This window comes from Stegastes partitus, unplaced genomic scaffold (assembly GCF_000690725.1).
Source record: "Stegastes partitus isolate 25-593 unplaced genomic scaffold, Stegastes_partitus-1.0.2 Scaffold9, whole genome shotgun sequence".
Taxonomy (NCBI): Eukaryota; Metazoa; Chordata; class Actinopteri; family Pomacentridae; genus Stegastes; species Stegastes partitus.
The window spans coordinates 1,779,859-1,803,971 of NW_007577740.1; the positions used below are offsets into that span (position 1 = coordinate 1,779,859).

Genomic DNA, 24,113 nt, shown 5'->3' on the forward strand with positions numbered 1-24,113 from the left:
ACCTAGATGGAAGGCAGGGCAGACTGTCAAAGAGGGACGTAAAATGCATTCTGTCGTTGCTTCTCTCTCCACTCCCCTGTCACACATAATTACAAATAAATGTCATGTAAAGGCTATGGCCAGCTGTGAACTCCAGATGTGACATGCAAGGAACAAGAAAAGTGAGAGGTGAGTTTATGAAGGAATGAGGGAAGGAAGGAAAGCAAGGAGTGTAAAATGTGAAGTTGAATGAAAGAAGGATTCGATAAAGACACTGAGGGAAGATTAATACTTTATGTCTGCCCAGAGTCAACAACTGACAACATTAAAGAATTTCCATTCAATCCATTACTCAGGCCTACTTACCCAAGAGTTCATAGAGGAGGTTGAGGATGTCCTTCCACGCCGCACCCGCCTCCTCCCCAGCCATCTCTCCAAAATGGGCCGCACTGTTGTACAGGTTCATCCGGTCAATGCATATGGACAGGAGGGTCAGCATACCCTAACCAAAAAAGGTACATATCATTGCCATAAATAATGAGTGGTTTACTTCATCAGAGTAGAACTATATTTATTTTGTAACAATAGGCCATAAATAAAAGAAAATCACTGAGTGGGGTGCCAATATATATCATAATCCAAACCAAAGAGATAAAACATCAAATTTCAACATGTATAAAAATTTATACTTTATACATTACTTTATTACTTTTTCAAAGCTCAAACTGAACCAGACTGAACCAAACTGTTTACATTATGAATTCCATATCAATTTATTTAGAACCCACAGCTTTAAACAGTGTAGTAAACCTCTATCCCATGTATTTCAAACATCTGACATCTTGAGCTCTACATACTGTTTATCAAAAATTAGGCCGCACCACTTGATTGATGAGTTGTATTTTTGAGTACGAAACCTTGAAATTATTCTGATGCAGCATGTTTAAGATTACAGAGATTGTTGCTCAGAAGTTAACTGCTCCACTCTCACCTCCTCTTTAAAGAGGTCTTGGCGTTTGATGAGTGAGCGAAGAAGACACTGTTTCTCCTCGTGCTCCAGTTCTGAATCAGGCTGCTTAAAGTACTCAATCAGATCGTTCAGCGTCTGCAGCACCTCTTCAACGTACCCAGCCACTGCCATGGACTCACCCCCCACAGTGCTGTCCAAAGCCCTGGGAGAAAGAGAAGAAAGGCCAAGAAAGACAGTCACGCTGTAAAACTTGAAACAGATTGAGTGAGAATTATCACCATGCGGATGTTTTGTTATGGTGTCTTTTGTGACAGGCAGAGAAAGTATTTGCCAGTACACCCTCTCCTTACTTGATGAAGTTGGTGAAGAGGACTGTGGTGTTGCGAATGATGCGTGCAGCCCGAGACTCCTCATGCTGGCAGCGCTGGAGGATGAGCCCATCATCCATGTGGCCTTCAGAATGTAGGCAGGCCTAGGCCAGGACAAACATAGACTTAAATATAATTTAATCATTAAAACAGGACCAACACAAAGCAATAATACAACCAGGCACTAATAACAAGCCACTTTAGTCCAAGTAAAGTTTTGACAACCTATCGGCATAACACGTGAGATTTTCATTTATTACCAATAGTAAAAGATAGATAAAAATCATCACTTTATCATGGTTTTTCGTTATTCTCAGAAATCTACTGCTTTAGCAGGTATTGTGCAAGCTATCCACAAGCTACAACGACAAAATATCTAAGTATATAATTGGTGCCTGTGAAGAGAGAATATACTGCAGCGTGTGGGTAGACACCACCAAAGCTCAGTGAAATCTGACTCACTGTAATCAAACAGCATAATCAAGAAGAGAGAGGGGGCAGGAAGATTTAAGTGTAGATTGACCATCACCTCCAACATGTCAGGTGCATTGGCAGGCTGCCAAGGCTGCAGGGACTGCTTGGCGCCAGCATGAGATGACGTTTCATGTACCTGGAGGCATGCCCAGCGATGAGCAGCGTTCATGTGCCACCCTAATCCCCCTGTCTCACCCAAAACTAACTGTTACCCTCTACGTGGCTCATTATCACATTTAAACGGGTTGCTCCCTCCGATGCACAGGGTAGTGTATGTCTGCAAAGAGTGGCTGTGTCAAGCTTATCCAAGGTAGACAACGTCAAGTCCAGAGGAAAACAAACATTTGCCTTGGTGGGGCAGGTGTTTAAATGGCCATATATCAGTCTGGTTTGATTGGGTGTGACTCGCTACTGTGCACATGAGCCTCAAGGTGTTAAGAGTTAAGTAATGACAGGCATTCAGGATCTTTTTGTAAACACATAGGTACATAGATGCCACATATACACACAGCTATTTGTGTCACTATGCAACAGTGCAATGATTGACACAAAATTAGTACATATTTATACACTTGCACATATGATATAATAGATCAACTGAATCACAATATGGTCCTATTGCTAAGATTCAGTTCACATTACAAAAAAATAGCTAGACTAACCAACTATGTGAAGGGGCTAACTGCCCCAATACCTCAGGTTCACTGTATGTCAATTTACTCGTAAATCTGTCTATTAGTTTACTCATAAATCTGTCTTTGCACTGCTAATGAACAACACCAAGTGTATTCTGTATCATTAGTTAGAGTTGAACAGGGATCAGTAATAAAGGTGTACTGTACAAAAAAGTCACATTCTAGTACCTTCATTATTTTAGTGGACGTTGTGCTCACATGAGACACTCATCTAAATAGGGTTATTTCATTAAATTATTACAAACTAACTAGCATATAGGGAACCCATGGCCAGTATTGGAATATTGATGGTTTTGGGGCATCTGTGCACAACATAATGAAGCAGCTATCCACAATGTGCTGTAGCCACTGTACTTAGAGGGAACTTCAGAGCAACTGGAGCCCAAGTTAACAAATGTCTGCCCAAAAACCACCAAACAGGTTGATTTAGCTCAACCTTAGTTTCTACTCTGCATTCATGGACTATTGAATGTTCAGTACTGCACTGTGCAGAAAAAAAACACTACTTCTATTTGTGTTGACTTAAATACCTATTAATATATACATGTTTTAGCTGTTTTTCCATCATTTTTTAATCTGTTTGGAAGTGATTCAGTAAAATGTGAGTAAAAGAAATTAAAAGAAAAAGAAAGAAAAGAGAAAAAGAAAATTTTCATCCTATTTACCCTTCTTTTCAGGGGACCAAGACGAGACGATTTTGCATCAGGTGCCTGGTAAGACAGCCACAGTCCTGTCGCCACGTGCATGACAAAGCAGACAGAGTCTCCGTACTTGATCTCTGGTGCTCCCATGCCATCAATGTCCCTCTTTGGGCCAGAGTCACTCTTTTCCTGTTGAGTTTGCATTGAGAGAAACATACTCACATTAGCAAATATACACAGATAGAAAAGCAGCATACATACGTATGGAAATAAGACAAATGAAGATATATTGTGATTAGATGGTGATCAGAGAGGCAGGTTGAGGAGAGTGCATTCATTGGCCTGCCAGGAGGTTGCTGCTGGCCTCATTAGCTCTGCTACATTTCTGGCGCATAGATGGAGCGATGCAGCTGATTGCAGTCGACAGGAAGTAGCGTGTAACATATTAATGCCAATGTTCAACATGGTGAAGTGTTGACCTTTCTAGATACAGGAACTGACTGGCACAGGGTGGTGTGGATAAGGGGTGGGAAGAGAAGTTAAGTGATTCAAAGTAAATAGATAGGATTCTATCTATATTTTTCTAATGAAGCATGAGTCCTCAGTAATTCCACAAGGCCTGAGGGTCCTGCATTAATGATTACTAGGAGGGCAATTACACTGCATTGTCAGGAGTATGATAAGTCAGTAAAATAATGCCTTGGAGGTTGGCAGGACTCACAAGGATTTTATACTGTACCTAATGTAGATAAAAGAATATCCACAGGGATACAATGGTGCTCTGTGAAGGTGACTCATTGTGCAATGTGCTCTTTATGTGGCTTTATGCAGCCATTTGCAGCGGGATAATAATGAGGGATTGCTTACAGAACAAACAATAAAACTCAGAACTCAGTTATATATTTTTTTACAAACTTGAGCTAGATACCTACTGGTAGGAGAGCTTTAACACAAAAATATACACATTAAAACATTAGTTTAATAAAGGATCAGCGAGAAATAATTATTGCTATGTAGTATAATTTTACTCCTGTCTCACCTTCTACAGCACAATTTACAAGTACAGGCAACCATTTTGAGCATCATTAAAACACCTATTTACAATTAGAATTTCAAGTAAACCATGTGCTCCTTTCTCAGGGTTATTTTTAGCAGTGAGAAATTATTTTTGGAATACACGCAATTAAAACAGAGCTGCAGGAACCTGCAGAGTTTAACATAGTGAGTGTGAAAGAAAAAAAAGGTTGGTAATTGTAGGGAAAGAAATAATAAAAGGCAAATGAAAGCATCCAAAATGGGTATCCTGAACACCCCTCAATGCATCATAATAATTCTTAACTCTGCAGTGGTGATAGTAAATCCTAATAGAAAATTGCTATATGCAAGCCAGTTGAACTGGCCAGTACATGGACAACATGAATGTTTGTTCCAATATTTACAGTGCTGCCTACTCAGCAGCTGTGAAAAGGTCAATTTATGATGGGGAGGCATGAGCTCATTAAGAGCTTACGGACTCGCCTTGGGAGCCTTTGATGAAGTAGTCAGGGGAAGATATTTAGAGTCGTCTTTTAATGAGGTAAGTTAACTAAGAACATTTATTTACATCAACATCCAGAGCAGCTTTCAGATGGTGTGACTGCCTTGCTCAAGGGACACATCAGAGCTAGTTGCAGAAATAGAATAAATACCTTATGCTTATACAGGGAAAGAGAACACTGACCTTGGAGGCCCGAAAGCAAAAGGCTGTGGCCTTGGTGTCAGACTTCTCTCTGTCTTGCAGGACCAGTCCACGGTCTTCAGTCAGGGCCAGATAATGGCCAGTAGAGAGATGTCGTAGTCGAAAGGCCTGGCCCCACCGGATGTGGCTACCACTCCAGCTAAACACAGAGAACTGGAGTCACAAACTTTGGATACAACAGTGGATTGTCTTTTTTCGACAATAGAAGGCTCTGGCAGCTGCTTTGACTTTTAACCTTTTTTTGAGCAAAATTAAAGGCACTGTAAGTTGACAACAATATTAAAGTTTTTGCACTAAGCAGTTTGTTCTATTTCGATTCTGCAGAGCTGCTCTGGACTAAGATGAGGTATCAAAACCCTACTGCTATGAACTTGATTCCTACATGCTTATAGTACAACATTTTAAAAATTAAAGGACAAAAGCAAATTTGAAACAGATCTGAAATCATCAAAACTTTTTTTAAAAATTTGAAATGATTCACTGGCTGCTTACATTTAACAGCATTCAATATTTAAAAAGGAGAAAAAGGACGGAAAAAACGTTTATAATTGCAGGAAAAGACAGTAAAACATGAATACTGAAGCCTAAGGGAGTGGAGCTCAGCTTTCTTTATATTGATAATCCTGTGTGGAAATCTTGTCCAAAATTCACCCCCTGGTTGAAAGAAAAACATGTGTCTTAATAGATACACCTGAGCCATTTCAAAGTGTACAGACTCTGACAGGCAGTCCCAGTGAGAGCTGGCAGTCAATGTGACTGGTGGGAAACTGTGTGGGTGGCCAGTTACAGAGAGGAATGAGAAGAAAGAAGTGAGAGGGTGATAGACAGAAGAGAAGTAGATTGAAATAGGCTGAAAACAGAGCCTCACAGTGTGGACTGCATTACTAATTGGTGGTAACAGCCCCAAGTACAGGAAGGTGAAGTTTATATTTAACTGACAGTATGGCACCTGTAACATTTAAACATAAAGCACCAATTCTTTTTAATGTTTTTTTTTTTTCATATCCTACTTAAATAGGAGAGCTCCTGTATTTCCAAGCAAAATCTATCTACTTTACTCAGGGATTTAATTTAGATAGTGTGTAGGTCAGATCTTACCTGATCCTGAGAGGCTCAAGTCTCCACAGTGAGCGGGCCTTTGACGCTCCCTTACCCGCCTCATAGTTGACTATCCTGAAAAGCAGGGAGATCACAATTATTTTAGTGGTTCAAGTCACAGCAGAATAAAATGAATAGATTCTGTACAGTAGTGGAACAGGAACTACCAATATCCTGATCAACTCATACTGCTCAAGCACTTGCAAAAGAAAATCTTGAAGGAGAAAATATCTACATTGGAAGATGAGAGGTCAGGGTCACATGCAGACAAACAATCCCACCAAATATGATGCTTCTCAGTGAAACATACCGTCTGTCCCGGATTCACCCAAAAAATGAGTTGACACTAATATGAAATTTCTACTCATGACCCAGCACAAAGAAGGACTTTGGAATGGAACAAAAGGGAAGGACATGGGAGGTGTTGTGGAAATTTTACAATTTCAACATCAATTATTTCTGAGTACCCTAATTGCCATATTTTGTCACTTCATACCATTACATACAAAGACAAAAGGAAAAAGTAATATACTGTCATGAAGTGCTATGGAATGACGTATTATGAATTGATGCTATTCAAATAAAATTAAATTGAACTGAATACTGTTGGTCACTAAGCAGTTTCACTTGTGTAGTTTCATGATGGGTCTAAATCAAACCGCACGTCAGCACTAAGTTGCCTGTTGCAGAAAAAGACAACAATTCTCATTTGTCATCCCTAACAACTACTTTCTCAGCTGTTAGTTTTAGAGAATTAAAACACTGGCTTCCTTGTAACCTGACTCAGCAGATGTATACTTTGGATATAAACCTGCAGTGCATTTCATGCCGCATTCTCTTGCTCTCTCACCATCTGTGTGTTACTATTGGCAAAACCCCTTTCACTGTGGTAAACAACACCAAGCTCTAGATGGCAACTGACAGGCTGAAAATGGCTAATTTTGACAAAGATTTGGATCAGGCAGCTCTGCTTGGTTCTTTCAGTGTATTATTCATTTTAATGGCAGTGTCTACCTCCCCATGTGCAAATGTTCCGCCGAAACAATTTACCTAACAATATTTTGGAGGGATTCCAAAGCTGCAACCTAGGCTTAGCACCTCCCAAGATGACTGTAATTGGTCTGAAGAAATACAAACAAGTCATGTTTTTTCCCCCTATAGAAGAATGATAATGATGTGCAACAAGACCATTCCACATTGCTGTCACAGTGCTGCAGAGATCAATCTGGCTATGCAACACTAACACCTTAGTCATAGGACAACTAAGAAAAATTGTGTTGAATTACTGAGCCAGTAATTTACTAACCTCTGCTCTTCTTCACTCTTTTCTGCTCCAGGGATGGTCAAGCTCTCATCGTGGCCATGACAGAGACGCATGACATGTCCACCAATCAAAAACCCTAACAGAAACATAAACAACATGGCATTTCAAGATTTTCCTGCTTGATTTTTCTGAAATTCTTTATTACAGGTTTATGACAAAGAGAGCAACCAATCATATGGTTAATAAACTAACAATACAAACAATGACATTTCAAGGCTTCAGCACTGCTAATCACTGGAAATAAAATGTGATTTTTCAAGTTTAACTTAGTTGGGTTTTCCTCCTTTTGCTTTCAAGAAGATCATTAGACACAAGAGATCGATGGCATAAGACAGTGACACTTTATATGCAGTCCACTGTGATGGATGATGAACAGCTATTAGTGTGACTGGTGCAGTTGTTGCAGGGTTTATGAACCTACCTACAGCCATGGTGCTTGAAGAACAAGTAGGCTGGACATTCCACAGGGTCTGCATGAAGGAGGCATCCACCTGAATGTTGCCATTGGAGATAGAAAGATGCTGGAAAAGAGAAGCACAAACACACAGTGCTTTAGACAGAACAGTGGACTGCCAGTAAAGTTGTTGTGTTAGCAAGCAGGAAACAAAGACAAACAGCGAGATTCAGCAACACTGCATTAGAGGGGGAGGTGTCCCAGCGTTTAGATTAAAACAACTTTGTGTCTCTCCTGTGGAGCTGCCAATGGCAGTCTGTCAGTGGACTAAAAAGCACTACTGCGTAAGGGTTTCACTATGCAGCAATGTCCGGATAATAAAATAAGTCCTTCCAGCAGAAACACTTGGAGCAGCATCCATTTCCTGACAGGTAGCGTTCAGAGATGAGTGAAAGTTCAAAATGATTCTAGCCTTTTGCAGAATCCAAACAACAGCTGATTTGTATTATGTAAAGTACTGTGAAAAAGTTTATGGGACTTGAAATGTTTAAATTCTTATCTGTCATGTGGCACGTTTAGGGGAAGTTCCAAGCAGTTCCAACTTTCATTTGCAAATACAGGCTTTGTTGTGAACTTAAAAAAAATGTGACAATGCATTATATTGTATATTTTAGTCCACAGTGCAGACATTCCAATTCATAGACACATCATATAGACTGATGGAGTGCTGCACATTAGTGTTTGACGTCAAACCTTCTATGCACTGGCACACACTGACATGATTTTATTTTTTTTATTATCCTGACATTTGGGCACCAGAATTGAACCCTCGATGCAGAGCGAAGAGAAACTGCGGACATAATTCAGCCTAATTGGGTACAAAGACACAAAGCAGCAACGCCTAGGTCCTAAAGAGACCACATCACGACCTCTGTGATTGTTCACAGTAATAAAGCACTGATTGCTTTTGCCTGAATTTTTGATGCATGCCATTCTTCAAAAGCTGAATTTCTGTCGGGCCGAATCAGGTGAAGATTTCCCATTGGAGGAGATGAAAGCCTGGCTCTTTGCTGGTTTGCTTTAATTGCACATTTCCCTCCCTGAAGGGCCGGAACAGCCACTAGAAGATATCACTATTCACTCTCCTATGCTTGGCACGTTGCTGTCCCTCCCTATTGCCATTTCTCTCTCTGCCTCTTCCTCTCTCTCTCTCTCTCTTACTTTCCCTCTTAAAATCCACCTCTCCTCCTTCTTGACCAAGTAAGTTAATTGAGGTTGGGTGTATAGCTCTGCATAAGGGAGACAGCATTTACTCTAAGCTCATCAGTAAGATGGATGAGTTCCTTATAAATATTTTTTTTTTTAACTGCACAGGAGGGCTTTACAGGTAATCAGATTTCCATTAAAGATAGCAGTGTAAAGTTTTCTGCTTTTCCCCTTGAATTGCCTTGTCATTCTGCAGTTGGCTGGAGTGAGACGGGTATCAGAGCTATCCGCCAGCTATGAAACTTTCCAGAGTGCCTTTTGAGACAGACAGTGAACCGAAGCAGATAACTCAAGTTATGTGGGGCACATAATCTCCAAAAACAACCACCCCTATTTGCATTTGGTACAATTCTCTTTTAAGTTTAGAGGCAGAAAATTCTGTTTCCGACATGAAAACGTTTGGCAGAGAAATCAGCAAAGCCCAACAGCAACAGAGAATAACCAAATTAAAGGAGATCTGACAAGCAAACCAGACAAAGCAAAATGAGGTTATACAGTGTGATTCAGAAACACAGAACTGTGTCTGGTATTTCCAGACAGTCTGAACAACACTAAATATTCATAGGAGAAAGGATTACCATGAGAGGCTTTGGTGACACGATGCACACTGATCGTAATATCTAACCAGTTCAGTTGTTTTCAGCAAACTGGTAAATCACCCTTTCAATTAGCAAAGCTACAGATGAATAATAGCAGTATGTGTAGTGAAATGGATGCCTATATTTGTATACATACCATTTATGCGTTCACATGCAAAATCTATATTGCATAAACAATGATTAGCATTAGATATTTTCCCCTAACTTCGTTATGAAGTCTCATTACTTTCTGTGTTCTAGTTAATTCGATACTTGCGGGTAATTATATAATTTGCTTATGTAATAATTACGAGTCCACATATAGTTTTTCACTTTATAACCTTTCATCGCTTGAGCTTTATGATTACAGTGTTTTTCCTTTCCTAGTTTTTTTGATGAAATTGTGTGAATTCACACATATTATATCCAAAATATTGCTTCAGTCTTTGTGCTAAACAGCTTGTTTTTGCTTTGATTGATATTTACAAACCTACCTTTTTCATTTTTTTAAGCTACAGGTAAGTTTAAAAGGTGCTACTGGGGTGAGGAGCTGTTTGAGGTAACTTGCCAGGTATCTCTCTGTTGACACGCTGACAAGAATCAGGTCGTCTCCGATGCGGACTTTCTCTCCCTCTGATCTCTGCTTGGATGCAGGGTGAATGGTCCACCAGCACGCCTCACCTATTACACATGAAAACACACAGGAGCATTATGAACTGGTGATAATGTGGAATATAAATCTGAGCATGTCTATTAGGCAATGCAGTTATGTACATGCCATTTTTAATAGTCAGAACTCTTCTTCTGGGTAATGTGACTTCTCAGCAGGAAAAGGCCTAACAATATCTATCATCTGGACAAGACTGAAGGAGCAGTGGAAGTACTGTTTCTGTAGCACTGTTGTAAATACACAGCACACACAGAGTTAAAGAATTACAGTATTGATTCAATCCCAAGGTTAAGTCAACCTGAAGAGGCCACTCAGGCAGCTGAAAGCAGTGAACTCTGTAAAATGCCCTGTAGTCATACTATACCTATTGAATCTTCTTGTAGTCCGACATCAAATGACAGCTTGTCTGTCTGAGACCTTGATGTCTTCAAACAGGTCAAGTACTGGTGAGTGAAAAATGAATTAGTGTTAGGGCAAAGGAAACACTAAAACTAACTGTGAGTGGAATTCAGCTCTAGTGTAAAGTACCTCAATTAAGTAAAATATATTTTGCTCATTTGAAAAATAATGGTTTAGTACTAAGAGGTAAACATTTAGTGCTAAACAATTAGTGTATTAATTGATTAGTTGATTTAGAAAATGAATTAATAACAATGAAATGGCCAATTTACTGTGTTTCGTATTGTGAAAAGCAACAGCTTTTGCTGACTGGGTTTTGTAAATATAATTCAAAGAAAATTAGCAACTAGACCTCATTATGGTCTCTATAAACTCGACATGTTATTTGCCTTCTGATATTCTATACACTTAAAGTTTAATTACACACACATAATACAATCAGTATATTGATTTTTTTTTCTTTCAGCCAATCAGCTCCACTCTGGATACTCTGGACAATGCTTTGTTGACACTCACCATGCCACTGAAGGAGTGGCGTAGGAGGATGGCATGACCGTAGAGCAGGGTCCGGTGTCCACCCCCCTGACCCGCCTGCCGTGAAACACACAGGGAACAGATTAATACTACATCCAAGCATTCTTGACCTCTGGATCCTGTCAGGCCTGACATAGCGCATCTATAGTCTAAGTTAGTATCTTCCACTTCACCTCTGAGTCAGATATTAAGTCTAAGATCCCTTTGCTTTACGCCCTGTACGGGTGTCTTCTACTTCAAACCTCCATTCCAAGAGCAAGCAGGAAACAGACAAAGAAAGAGGGAGGGAAACACGCAAAACTACATTCAGAGTCAAACAAACCGCCAAACACATGTATGGTACCACACTCAGTATACAGTTTGCTCATTCTTGTGACAAACAAGAACAACTGACGTACAGTAGCAAAATGCCTGAGGAAATGTGAAGAAAGAGTTGAGAAACAAAGAATGATGGTGAGTCTTTTTCATCATCATCTTCATCATCACCATAATTAAAGAAATTATTACTTACCTTTTTAATCAACCTCTAGCAGCAGAATAAAAAAAAGATAAGATCCCATAAGCAGTGACATCTTGTTCACCTCTGCATCAGCATTTTTTAGTACATGTGAGTTTCCATGAGAAGGTTCTCATACATTTTTAAAAGTTTTGTTTTCCTTTAGCTTAAACTTTGACCTACTGGTAAAATTTTTTTTAAAAAAACACTTCGATTTGTTAGATACTTTTAATGGTCACAGTGAAAAATGTACACTCTCTTCTCACCTACAGTTCATTTAGAGTATCCAGTGAGCTTGATTTGATTTGCTATGTGGTAAACAATAATTAGAATCCTGACAGAAACAACCAAGGACTGAGTCTCTGTTAACCACTACTGCTGCACCCTGCAGTGTTTATCCAACAAGCAATACATGGAGAGTATCCTCTTACTTGTCCAGTTGTCAGCATTAATTTGTGTGTTTGCTGGTGGGGTCACATTTGAACTGACCTAAAGAGAACTCCCAACTGTCCCCTGAATATGACCCCAGACTAATTCTCTCTTGGTTTCAAAGTATCTCCCAGATGGCTTGTATAAGACTGACCAAAAAGGAAACAGAGGGTTCGATCAAAAGAAAAATGGGAAGAGTATCCAGCAACAGCTGGGAGTGAGGGAGGGGGTACAGAGAGACAGCCAGCCTGTATTTCAGGCCCACTGTCATGCTGACACATCACTGCCAGGAACTGTGACCTTTGGTTTGGTGCCCCTCCCGCTAGAAGCACTGTATCCTGAAGAGCTTGGTAGCGCTGAGAGTGATATGTGATAGAAAGTTATCTTAGCACTTGTATGAGTGCACATATTGGAGGAAGTATTGTATATCAAGGAATACATTTGGTGATTTTTTAAAATATTTTCTTTTAGTAAACAAATCCAGTGAAAAGACTAAAACCAACAATGAAATATGGTTTTCAAAGGGACTTTCCTTTCAAACAAAATTCCCTTTAGTATTGGTACACTGATAACATCTGGGACACTAGGAAAAATGCTGATTCCAGGTTTTTTCAACTTTTGTCACATTTGTAATTTTAAAAAAATAAAAGGGAGAGAGAGATTTTAGACATTATAACTCCATTGTCACAGGAGACCTTTGGGAGTTCTATCTACTTCTAGCCATGGCTGTGTTATTCCATCTTTTCACAGCATCATATTGCAGAAACAAGCCCCGTGTCAAAATGTGACAGGTGCAAATAAAAATTCAGAAAATGCTCAGTGTTCAGACAATACTGATACAACTAGTATTGTCTCGGTCTCCAAAATCTAATTCCAACGTACTCCATTGTTAATCAAAAGCTACAAAAACACACCACTGAGCCACACTGTTGCACTGAGTGGCATATTTCAGCACTACAAAATATATGGGCTTGATAGGTTATACAGAAACAGCTCTGCAGACTGACAACAGCGATCAGTTTCACTCTCTTTTAACCATTTGTGGAAAGTGAAAGTCGGATTAATTCATTGTTGGATTGGGTTTTTTCAAGGAATTTGAGGACTACAAGAAAAATATAGCAAATATCTGAATTTATCATTATTCTCCCAAGCTTTTGAATAGTTGGATAGTGAAATGCTAAACCCTACGAAATGATGTGATCTTCTGGAGATCTGTAATGAGGGCAATTTAAATTGCAGCGAAGTAAAACATCTCAAACTTAACTGGTGTAACTAAACTTTTTAAAAAAAATCTAAAATATGTACACAAAAAATCTATTTGCAATAAAGAGAGTAGCTGTAATTAATCATTTCATTCCCTGCATTTCTAATGAGTCATGAAAGCTGCAGCTACACACCAACATCATCAATCAATCATGTGCCAGCTGTTGAGTCTTTACTCCTCGCTAAGCACACATTCTGAAATGAGTGTATCAGCAAAGTCAACCTTCAGTAAAGTAAATATGTCCATTTGCTTTTCACATATTGTGGTCCTTCAGGGCAATTAGCTAGCTGCCATACTTAATGCTATACTATCTAGTAGTTGGTGGAAGTTTACGTTTTTCTTAAAATTGCAATTTATAGGAGCTAATGGCTCACACATACCAAGGCATGTCTTTGAAACAACTTTACGGTAACGTTCCTAAAGGCTGTATTTACTGTTTTAGCTAGATATATCACCTTACAGACTATTGTGAGTTCAAACCGCCTTAACTGATGCAAGATCATTTCCAAACGTTTCCGGCAGCGTGAAAAAAACACGCCATTTTGGAATTGACCCGCAGCTCCTCCCGTTTCCAGTTTAACTACATCCGCAAGACTTCGACGTGAACTCTCCTCCACTGTCACCGTGAAGTTCACCTGTACCAACGTAAGTCAGTATATTATTATTTTATTTATTCATATTGACCGACTTGCTTCACGTAATTGACACCGACTGCTGCGGTTGACAGGAATATTCTGGTAAAGTGCTGTAACCGTCAAAAGTCAAACCTGTGAGTCTAGTCTGTCAGACTGCAGCTTGACTTGCTAAAAGTTTTATAAAAGTATTCTTTTTATTTACCTGCAATCCATTCGCGGGTTGCCAGTGTATTTATGTTATGTTAAAGAATAGTATTATCACAACAAAGTCTTCTTCTTCCTCCTCCTCATCCTCTTCTTCTTCTTCTTCTTCTTCTTTGCTAGATGTGCATCAGTCACCCAGTGCTCCATTGCTTATGCTACATTATAGTTACACCTACAGTCGTCCTCAAATGTATTCATACCCTTCCATTAAAGAAAAGGCAAAATTCACAATAGTAACTCAAATAACTAGAAACTGAAAAATATATATATAATAAATAAAAATTGACTAAATCATAATTTAGTGAAACAATACACTGCTTTTGAAGTGTGGTTGAAAAGAATAATAATAATAATAAAAAAACAAAACAAAACAGTCCCAGACAAATTAGCGCACTTTGCTGATGCGCAGTGGGCCAAAATCCAAATACCTGTCAACAGGTGCAGAAGTCTGATTGAGAGTTACAGAAAACACTTGATTGCAGTGATTGGCTCAAAGGGTTGTTCAACAAAATATTAGTTTACAGGTCCCACCATGCTTGTTTACTTGTTTTGGGATTTTTTTTTTGTTTATTTGTTTTAAATATTTCTGTTGAACCACAATTCAAAAGCAATGCCATGATTTTTATTCAATTTTTATTTATTATTACTTTTGTTAATTTCAACTTATTTCAGTGACAGCTGTTTTTTACCTTCTTTAATGGGAGGATATGAAGACATTGGGGGACGACTGTACATATTATTCAGGGTGCTTAACAGTCTTTAGGCTATTACTATTTTTTTTTTTCCCTTTTTCTTTTTTTTTTAAACATCTGAAAACCCCAAATATTAAGGTGTTTGGCAAGTTCGAAGATTTTCACTGTATTTATTTTAATTTTTTTTCAAAATGTACACATTAAAGACAAAAGTTTTCTGTATTCTTACATCACGAAGGCTGATTATTTTAGTGAATTACTTCATGATAATATTTTTCTTAACCTACTTCAAACACATATATAGGATGGTCCAATCTCCTCAACACATTTCTGTACCTGCATGCCTTGACAAGAATGAAACAGTGTTTGCTTTGTCTTTGCCAGAGCCTGATAAAGCTATTATGCCAAACCTTAACTAAGCAATTTACCTAAATGTTCTCTTATTATCATGGAATGGCCTGAAAAAGGTAAACAGCACCCTAATAAATCTTCCAAGTCTGCAGTAAAACGATTCATGGCAGACTCATTTGCTAAGTACCGTCTGATATATCGATTCTCATGTACATATTCAATCCCTGTCATTCAGATCATGTGGATAATGAGGCAAAGATTGTGCTCCATGCTTTACATTTGCTTCACATCAGTACATTAAAATCCAATATGCATTAAGATATTTAATGTTTGATTGACAGGTACAGGCAGGTAAAACCAAAAAACTAAACAAAAATTACTATCTAGCTAGTAATATCATCCAAAATAAATAAATCAGTGCAGTGTCACAACTCATATTTATTCATTTTTTTGTTAAACAGCTGTGCATGTGAACATTCTGAAATCCACTCTGATTTCAGGACATTTCCTCTTGTCAGTACCCTTGAAATTAAATGTTAGAGACCAAACCCAGAGAAAACAGACCAGCACACCCAAACCACAAAGTAAGTTTTCTGTCAGTATGTGGGTTTTCTGATTCTTGCATTTAGAATTGCTAAAAAGGATAAATAATGACAAGTGCCTCCTGTCGTCGGTGAGCAAAACTGTTTTACAGTCTCAACATTATTGAGATGTATGCTCATAATAATAACGACTGCTTAAAGCAAAAGAGAAGCCGACACCATTGCTTTAATGTGCTTGCACCCTTGCACACAAAGTATTTTTCAAAGAATCCAGGCAAAACATTTGACTAATGTGCACAAGGTGACAGCACCAATGGATGTCTATTTCAAGATTGCCATGAGTTAAAGTTCAGCGACATCTGTGACAGGTTAATAGATTGTCCGCAGACTGGCTGAGGGAATGGGAATAGGTTGAGCTATGATGAGGTGAAAGCTCAATTTACTATCCAGGGGGAGTCTACACAGGAAAAAATATGTCCTTTAACATGCATTTGCCTAATATGTGGTGAGATAAAAAAATAAATAAATGCACTGCCTTACGCTTGAAAACTAAATGCTGTGCATGCTATAAATGCAGCTTTTATGACAATCGAGAAATAGGCATTGCTTTAAGTGAAAGTGCCAAAAGTTCAGCCCTTTCATCTGGCAGTCAGTACATCAGTCATGCACACTGACAACATGATGGATGAACAAACTGATGGACCTACCCATTTTTCAAGGTCAGCACTCTAGTAACACACAAATACAAATGAAAAGAATGTGTTATTGGGATGTATAGCAGTCACTTACACAAATCTGAGAGCAACACTGGAGAGAAATGGGCCCTTACAGTGAAAAATAGGAGGGGGGGATGATTTATTAGCCTCGCTACCAGAGAGTTTGTATTCGTGCCAACGTGATGTTGTCTTGCCAAACAAGGCCAACCAACAATGTTGCACTGTTGAGCACAAAACAAATCTGCTACCCAGGCTAATAACAATGCAGGCCTGATTCTCCATGGAAGAGGACCCAAGCGATATACAAAATAAGACACTTTAAAAAACCATCTGTGCCAGAGGGCTGTGTTGTGCATGAAGGTACAGTGGTAGCCAGTACAACCCAGCACGGCACACACCTTGGGCTGACTTGCATTAGTATTGTGGGATTTAGTGCTCAAATCATTTTGCAAATAGCACCATGATGCTGCGTAGTGCTCAGGTTCTTGTAATTGCTACAGCTGTACTGCACAATGGTTCATGCTACCTTAGCGTTGTCATCTCTGTTCCTAGAATGCCAGTGGTCTGTCCACATATATAGTAATTGTCTCTTTTATTTGAGGAATGCTTTCTAAATCAGTACAGACCATGTGTATCCTACAGGAACAGCGATTAAAAAAAAAAACCAACAAAAAAAAACACCACCACTGAAGCAATTTATTATATGTGGTGATTTATTTGTCCAAATGTAACAGGAGGATCTATTAGAGAATGAAGCACTGTTTTCTCTTTGTTTTTCCCAAAACATATTTATAGCAAAGTGATTACAAATTTTATTCAGACAAGGATATTGCTGTCTCTTCCTATCAAAACTGGAACTGTTGGGTGATGAGATTAAACGACACATGAAATGACTGTGTTATGACTGTGAATATGAGCGTATGACTGGGGCTTTACAGACCACACGTGGCCCATCAGACTGCTTCATTGCTATCGATGACACTCCTGTGGCACTACAGAGGATCTGCTGGATCCAAGATTACTTACCTGCTCTAACAAACGTGCCAAGGGGGCCGGAGCCGAGCCAACAGGAAGGCGCTCACACTGTTTATTGTAATTCAAGAGAGCAAAGGACGAGGAAAGAGGATGCCGTGGATGCAGCAGAGCACTCACAGATAATGTCTCTCCTTTCTTTGACCCCCAGTGGCCGTGTATTGTCAGAGCTTTCTGATCTCTTTTTGCAAAACAGGAACAAGTTACAGAAAATGAAAAGGGACACCTTGTGTTTAGAATTCAATTACAGTTCTTGGTGTTAAAGTAGCTCAGAACGTTGCTCGGTGTGGTCTGTCTCCTTGATCCAAGCACTACTGGGATTTGATCCAAGCTACTTATTGATTTTTACCACATTCACCTCGAAAAATTTAAATTCACTGCACGAATAATTTAAAGTACATACACAATTACCTGTGAACGGTGACAAATAAGCATTTGTATGTTTAACCTAACATTGTAGACCTAGCAACCATATTCAGTGCCTTTTCCATTCATATACACTGTTCTGTTACTTTCCTAAAGCTGCACTCTGTTTTACCAAACAAACAGTTTTACCCTTTGAAAATGTTCCATACAAACAAACCTCATCGTGTATTTTGCAGAAAACTCATGTATACCCGTAAAACAAAAGGCGCTGCATACAGGAGGAGACTCAGCTAACATTGAAAACAGTCTCCAAAAATATTTTTCTTCAAAGATAAAAGAAATTCTCTTAACCCAAAATTAGGAGTTCCTTGTTGCCAATGTTTCCTTATGTGCTTATGCTTCAGTATTGTTTATTGCAGATTGTTTGCCTTAAATAGTAATTTGATTTGGTTAACTATTAACCAGTTTGAATGAAAAAAATATCCATCTGTATTCTAGGTTAATAAGACTTTCATGTGTACATCGAATGTCCAAACAGGAAAGTGGGACATCCAACATGGCCAACGTCCAGCGAACACAGCCAGCAGATATTTTTGCTAGCATCAAATTGAATGTTGCAGTTTATTTACTTGAGGACTAAATGTCTGTGATCAACTCTACAAAGTTGCGATGTCCCAATCCTACATTTAAAGGGGTTTGAAATGCAGCTGCCTTCTGTAAAAGAGAGCAGATCATTTTTTGGAACAGCAGCAAAGGCATCATGGCTGGACTTGACTTTTTTTTTTTGGGTGTCCTTAAAAAATCCTAAAAAATCAAGCCAATTTCCAGTATTTGAACTGAGAAGCCCCTTTAAGCAGATTCAGTGCATTTGTACTTCTAGTGCTCTGACTGCTCTACTCCCCTTCCAAGTTCACTCAAACATATCCCTTCAGCTAAATTATGTTCACTGGAAAACAGTGTAAAGAATATTATTCTGTTAGACTGATCCTGTGCCGTGTTACCTAGCGAGATCACAGAATAGAGACTTCAAATGGCAACTCATACTGTTAAAAAATACTCAAGGGCATAATGCACCAGGGTGCTAATGGTAGATAACAGAGGGATTCCTTTATGTAAGTGTACATGGATGTGTTTGTCTATACAAGGAATTGAGTGTGTTTATGTGCATGAGACAGAGAGCAGAAGGGAATCAGTGGGAAGGAGAGAGGGAGGTACTCACCCCTTCGCTGTTCTGCCCAGTGTTAGCCAGCATCTCCTGCAGGGCCCGCACTGACAGGGACTGCTCCAACACAAAGTTACAAATACACATGTCTGGAGGAACATACTGCAGAATAGAAACACAGGGAGGGATGGAAGTAAGGAGGGAGAATGCAAGGGAAAGAATAGGAGGACAAAGGGACAGAGAGAAAGAAACATTAGTTGGAGAACAAAAACAAGCCCTTCTCCTGGGTACAAGTAAAACCAGGAGTTTACGCTACTTGAGTGTCTTTTTATGTTACCTGTAGAGACTGTGAGGGAAGCAGCTGCGCCACATTCCCTGATCTAAAGTAGTCTTCCTTAGATGAAAATGCCAGGCTGTACTTGAGTCAGATTTCATATAAAATCTCTTTCAAACGTGACACTCAAGAGTTAAGAGCAAAAATGTTTTAGAAACTGTTTTCCAATTCTCACTGAATATGTTCAAGTCAACATAAGTTTGCAAACAGTTTGATGGACTGTGATGTGTCGGCAATGACCTAAATAAAAAATACAGCATGAGTCTAAAGTAGCTTCAAACTGAGACCAATAAATAATCATGGAAACTACTTCTTGAATTTTGAGCATAATGAGATGTAAATTTACAACTCTATAAAAAATACCAGTTGAAAGAGTGGATGTCTTGTCACTGCCTCAAGTTTCATGTTGTTGCTTATTTAATATATATACACGGGCTCCTGTTGTGTAGGAGATATTTGTGGAGATATATTATCTTTTGCATATCAATAATCAAAACTGAATTAACTCCATAACAGGGAAATACAGTACTGTACAACGGTGCTGATTTATTAAAGTGCATATATTTGACCAGCGTTTGATCTACAATACTAAACATTTACTGGAACTGTTACAACAGTAGATGTCTACTAAATTAACCGCAGGCCCTGATCTGAGACAAGAGACCAGCTGAAATGATTAAACTGCTCAGTGAGGAATGCCGCTCATTAATAATTCTGATAACTTGCAACTTCTTTGCCATCCTGGTGTGTTGCTAACGAGTAGCTTGGGATTATGAGGAGGGCTGTCAAAAGGTGTACAGCCTGGAGCTGCAATGATCAATAATTAGTTTGGCTAGGCCCCAGTCCTCAGGGTTGTTTTGCTTTCTGCTGCTTCAGATCTGGCTTTCAGAGTGAAAACCGCATCTGCTATGCTTCAGTAAATTCAGTAATAACTGATGCTTATAAATTATCCAGCGATCAAAGATTGCCCACAACAAGGGGGTATAATATTTGGGAGAGGTTTAAAAAAGCGAAAATCACTCAAGGAGTCAATGCAAAGAGACGACGCTGAAGAACTAAAGTGCTGCATTTTAAGGTACATAATGCTTGTAAATTGCTCGCAACTCAAAAGCATTGCAGAGGCACACCTATTCATTAGCATCTCTTGTCAGAGTATGAAAAATTAATTTACTTTGGGATTTGCTAGATGGCACTGTTGATTAACAGTACACTGCTGACATGATTTGTAAACAACAACACGTAAACAAACAAATTAGCCACAAGCCATTAGCTCCCACACCCTCCTATCCTTGAATGATCCAAATATTATTTAGTGCATTCGTAATAATGTTTAGCTCCATTTCACAACATCAGTCAGTTTTACATACATCACTACATCTACGTCCTCTGAACAGAGAACAGGATGAGGGATGATCTAAGGTACTGGGTTCCTGGCCTCACTCAGTAACTCAACCAGCTGACCTCTGACCTCAGCAGTGGGGTGAGAAATGTGATCAGAGGGGAGGGCGGCTGGGTGATAATGAGGATCGTGCTGCTCTGTAACTCAACACAAACATGCACTAGAATCTCCAACACCACAGCGTGTGTGTGTGTGTGTGTCCACTTCACTGTGCACTGTATCCAACAACCCACTCAGATATTCATCATTTAATACCATTTAGATAAGATGCTGTCTGTGATACAAGGAATATCCAACTTTAATAATAGGCTAGCAGCTCCAAAATCTAGTTATCGCACCACAGAATTTGAGACAAGGTCACTTTAATATTTACTTTTGCCTCCAAGGGGATGCAACATGGCCTGATGCGGCTACACCTGTGGTGTCATGCGACCTTCTACAGTGATAACTCGCAACCTGCTGCAAACCTTACACCTCTTATGAATTATTCACCACCAATTTTCCAATTATCATACTTCTTCAAGGGTTGGGCAGACATACTGAACATTCTGCCATGTCTGGGTAGAGATGAGACTGTCTCTGTGGTCACAGTCACCTTTAGAAAGTCAAATTCTTTCACGCTCTACAAGCAGCTTGATTGAGCACAATAATATAAGCCGTAAAAATGGGTTAAATAATCCTTTAGGAGATCAAACTGAATTATTTGACAGTCTAGACTATTATGGCATAAGCAAGCTATTCAGAAGAGATCAAATAAAGGGAAATGCAATGAATTCTTCATCTTCTCAAGGTCATCAGTATCAAAGGATACGTCTGGGGATATTACTAAATATTCTTATTGACAAAAAATCTTATGAAAAGACCATCAATAAACTCACAAGTATTGTCTACGAAGCCAAATGTCGATGCACGTTCCCTTATTGCGATGAACACATGAGCACACTGTGGTTTATTTTGAATCAATCACACTTCCACTGTCGTGCTGCCTAAAATAATCACTGGAGGACAAAGTGTGTATTAACCCATGACTAAAAATAGTCTCCAGCGAAGTCACAATTTGCTTTTGTTTCACTACAAACTACACTGCCCTGCTCTTTAGGGAACTATTTAGCCTTTGTAAATGTATAAATCAAAATATATTAATGGCCCTTTTTCTTTTCAGTAGGAAAACGTAGGCTTGGGGACAAATGCAACATGCAGCATGAGTAATCCGAAAACATGTTAAGAGATGGACTAAAACTGTTTTGCCATCCCAGTCCTTTAAGAAAATATGAAAAGAATCAAGCAGAATTATGTACTTCAAGTTTCAACTAAATTTCAATGTTATTTGTACAGCGCAGTTTACAACATGTTATCACACAGAGCTTAACAAAGTGAGGTATAGACCTTACAAATTTAAACAGATAGTTGATAGAAACAGTCACATTACCAAGGGTGTAGACTAAATTGATGTGCGAATGAGATATGTCAGTTATTAGTCAGTAAATCCATTATTAGAAAATAGTTTCCCTAGAAAATCTTGAGACTTTTGCAGCAAGATATTTAGCAATCTCATTGGATTATTTATAGAATCATTAGAGTCCCTCAATAGTTTCTATCGTGTATTGCACAAAAGTTAATTCACAAGAAAGAGAGAAAGTTCCAGAATAGCAGACGCTCACAATGTGCCACGGTAATATATCATAAGTCTTCAGAACAACGGAAACATTACATTTAACACCCCTTGTTAGATCTCTTCTTTAATAGGATCCAGTGAGTCCTTGTTTCACTTTGGCCTTTTTTCTGTCCACCCGCAGTGGCAGGCAGCCAGCCTTCGTTAAAGTCTGGGAAATGAGGTGTCAACACCTGAGATCAGCTCGCGGATGACAGCCACCCCCCTTGTGCCAAACCGCAGCCGTCATCCTCGATACTTGGCCACATTTCACACCCAGGGAGGCCCGAAGAATTGTCACTGGCACCCAAGGTGAGAGGTGTTCGTCTGGAGCTCTGCAGGTGCTGCCCTCTAGCCCAACAACAGTTCCAGGTGAGAGAACAAAAACTTGCCCTCATGTCACCAAATTTTATTCAAAGTCGAATTGCTCGGTGGCCCAATTAAATTCAGACTAGCTTGATATGCACAGTTTGTTAAAAACTGGCACTGTTACAGTCATGGGATTTTAACTCTGGCATGTAAAGTAAGTGTGAAGTTGCTGACTAACAGCAAACATGCTCTCACTGAAATGTCTGACAAATGACACAGAAAATGTTGTGACTAATGACGCACATAATGATATACAACAATTATATTCCTATTAAGAGGCATATTCTCCAGAGAAAACACGATCTGCTTCATCTCATCACGTCTTTTGACAGCTAGTACGTTTTCTTTTTGTCAAAAAGAAGATTAATGAGACGTGTAACAGCGTACTGACAGCTCAGTTGTGTTGCTACAGAGACAGCCAGATCATTCAGTCGCAATAAAACATCTTCACTGCTGTAACAGCAAAGCGAAAAAAGAAAGTGGTCAAAACCATCCTCCATATACCAGACTTGTTATTGTTTTTGTCTGCCTGAGCCCCATGACCAACCGCTGGTGCAGGAGCAGGTGCAATGTCCAGGACTGAACCCATAATCACCATCACTTGTGTTTTGGGGTTCTTGCCAAACTGGAAAGAACCACAGCCGGAAACTGAACCTGGATCACTGCAGTGGAAGCAGTGTGCTCAGCAAGAGATGAATTTCAAGATTGTTTTATTTTTTTCTCAGTCTAATTAGCTGTAGTTTATATCACAGGGCCTGTGCAGAATCTAAACCTTCTGATTCATAAGCAGCCAGGAAAGCTCGTCTCAACAGGAGTAGGTGGGAGTGAAAGAGAGGACAAACAAATGGGTTTGAGTGAAAGAACTCTCAAAGGTATCTTTGATTTGTATTCTATCGGTGAGAGAGATGGCAAGGAACAATACTGCAGACGTTTTTGAATATTCCGTGCATCTATTAACGTCTGCAATTTTCAAATGAAGACAGATCCAAATTGAATTGTAAAGGACCCAATTACTGGAAGATGTAATTAATTTTTGGAGAGGGGACAAACATGAGAGGAGAACAGAGACACAAATACGGCTGCAAGTGTTGTCACACTTCATTAGAATTAGCATTATCCTCCTGATTAAGCAAACCCATCTACTGGTCACTGCGATAAAACAATGGATGAGACAGCACATTTAGTCCTGTCAGAATGTTAGTATCTGGGACAAAGTTAAGTAAGTGCCCCTCAGTTAATTACATTTCAGGAATGTCTTTGCTGAATATTAGCTTTTGCAAACCTTAATTCTGCAATTACATCAATAAACCAGCTTCCTTGTATTAACCTGTTGGGAGTCCAAT

General features: G+C 39.2%; 1 protein-coding gene across 4 annotated transcripts in view; it reads right to left on the bottom strand.

Annotated features, from left to right (window-relative positions):
- The window catches only part of ryr3 (ryanodine receptor 3), a 116,582-nt gene that overhangs the window by 74,580 nt on the left and 17,889 nt on the right, over positions 1 to 24,113 (bottom strand). For 2 of the 4 annotated variants that reach the window (XM_008284862.1, XM_008284854.1), the window contains exons 3-15: positions 19,075 to 19,179; positions 16,449 to 16,469; positions 11,111 to 11,185; positions 10,560 to 10,638; positions 10,094 to 10,206; positions 7,709 to 7,808; positions 7,270 to 7,363; positions 5,964 to 6,038; positions 4,848 to 5,004; positions 3,152 to 3,316; positions 1,300 to 1,421; positions 971 to 1,151; positions 346 to 481 (exon numbers count right to left, since the gene is read on the bottom strand). In XM_008284862.1, the coding sequence (XP_008283084.1) occupies positions 346 to 481; positions 971 to 1,151; positions 1,300 to 1,421; positions 3,152 to 3,316; positions 4,848 to 5,004; positions 5,964 to 6,038; positions 7,270 to 7,363; positions 7,709 to 7,808; positions 10,094 to 10,206; positions 10,560 to 10,638; positions 11,111 to 11,185; positions 16,449 to 16,469; positions 19,075 to 19,179 (1,423 nt within the window). The remainder of the gene's footprint in view (positions 1 to 345; positions 482 to 970; positions 1,152 to 1,299; positions 1,422 to 3,151; positions 3,317 to 4,847; positions 5,005 to 5,963; positions 6,039 to 7,269; positions 7,364 to 7,708; positions 7,809 to 10,093; positions 10,207 to 10,559; positions 10,639 to 11,110; positions 11,186 to 16,448; positions 16,470 to 19,074; positions 19,180 to 24,113) is intronic. The other 2 variants (XM_008284879.1, XM_008284871.1) reach the window with 1 other exon arrangement.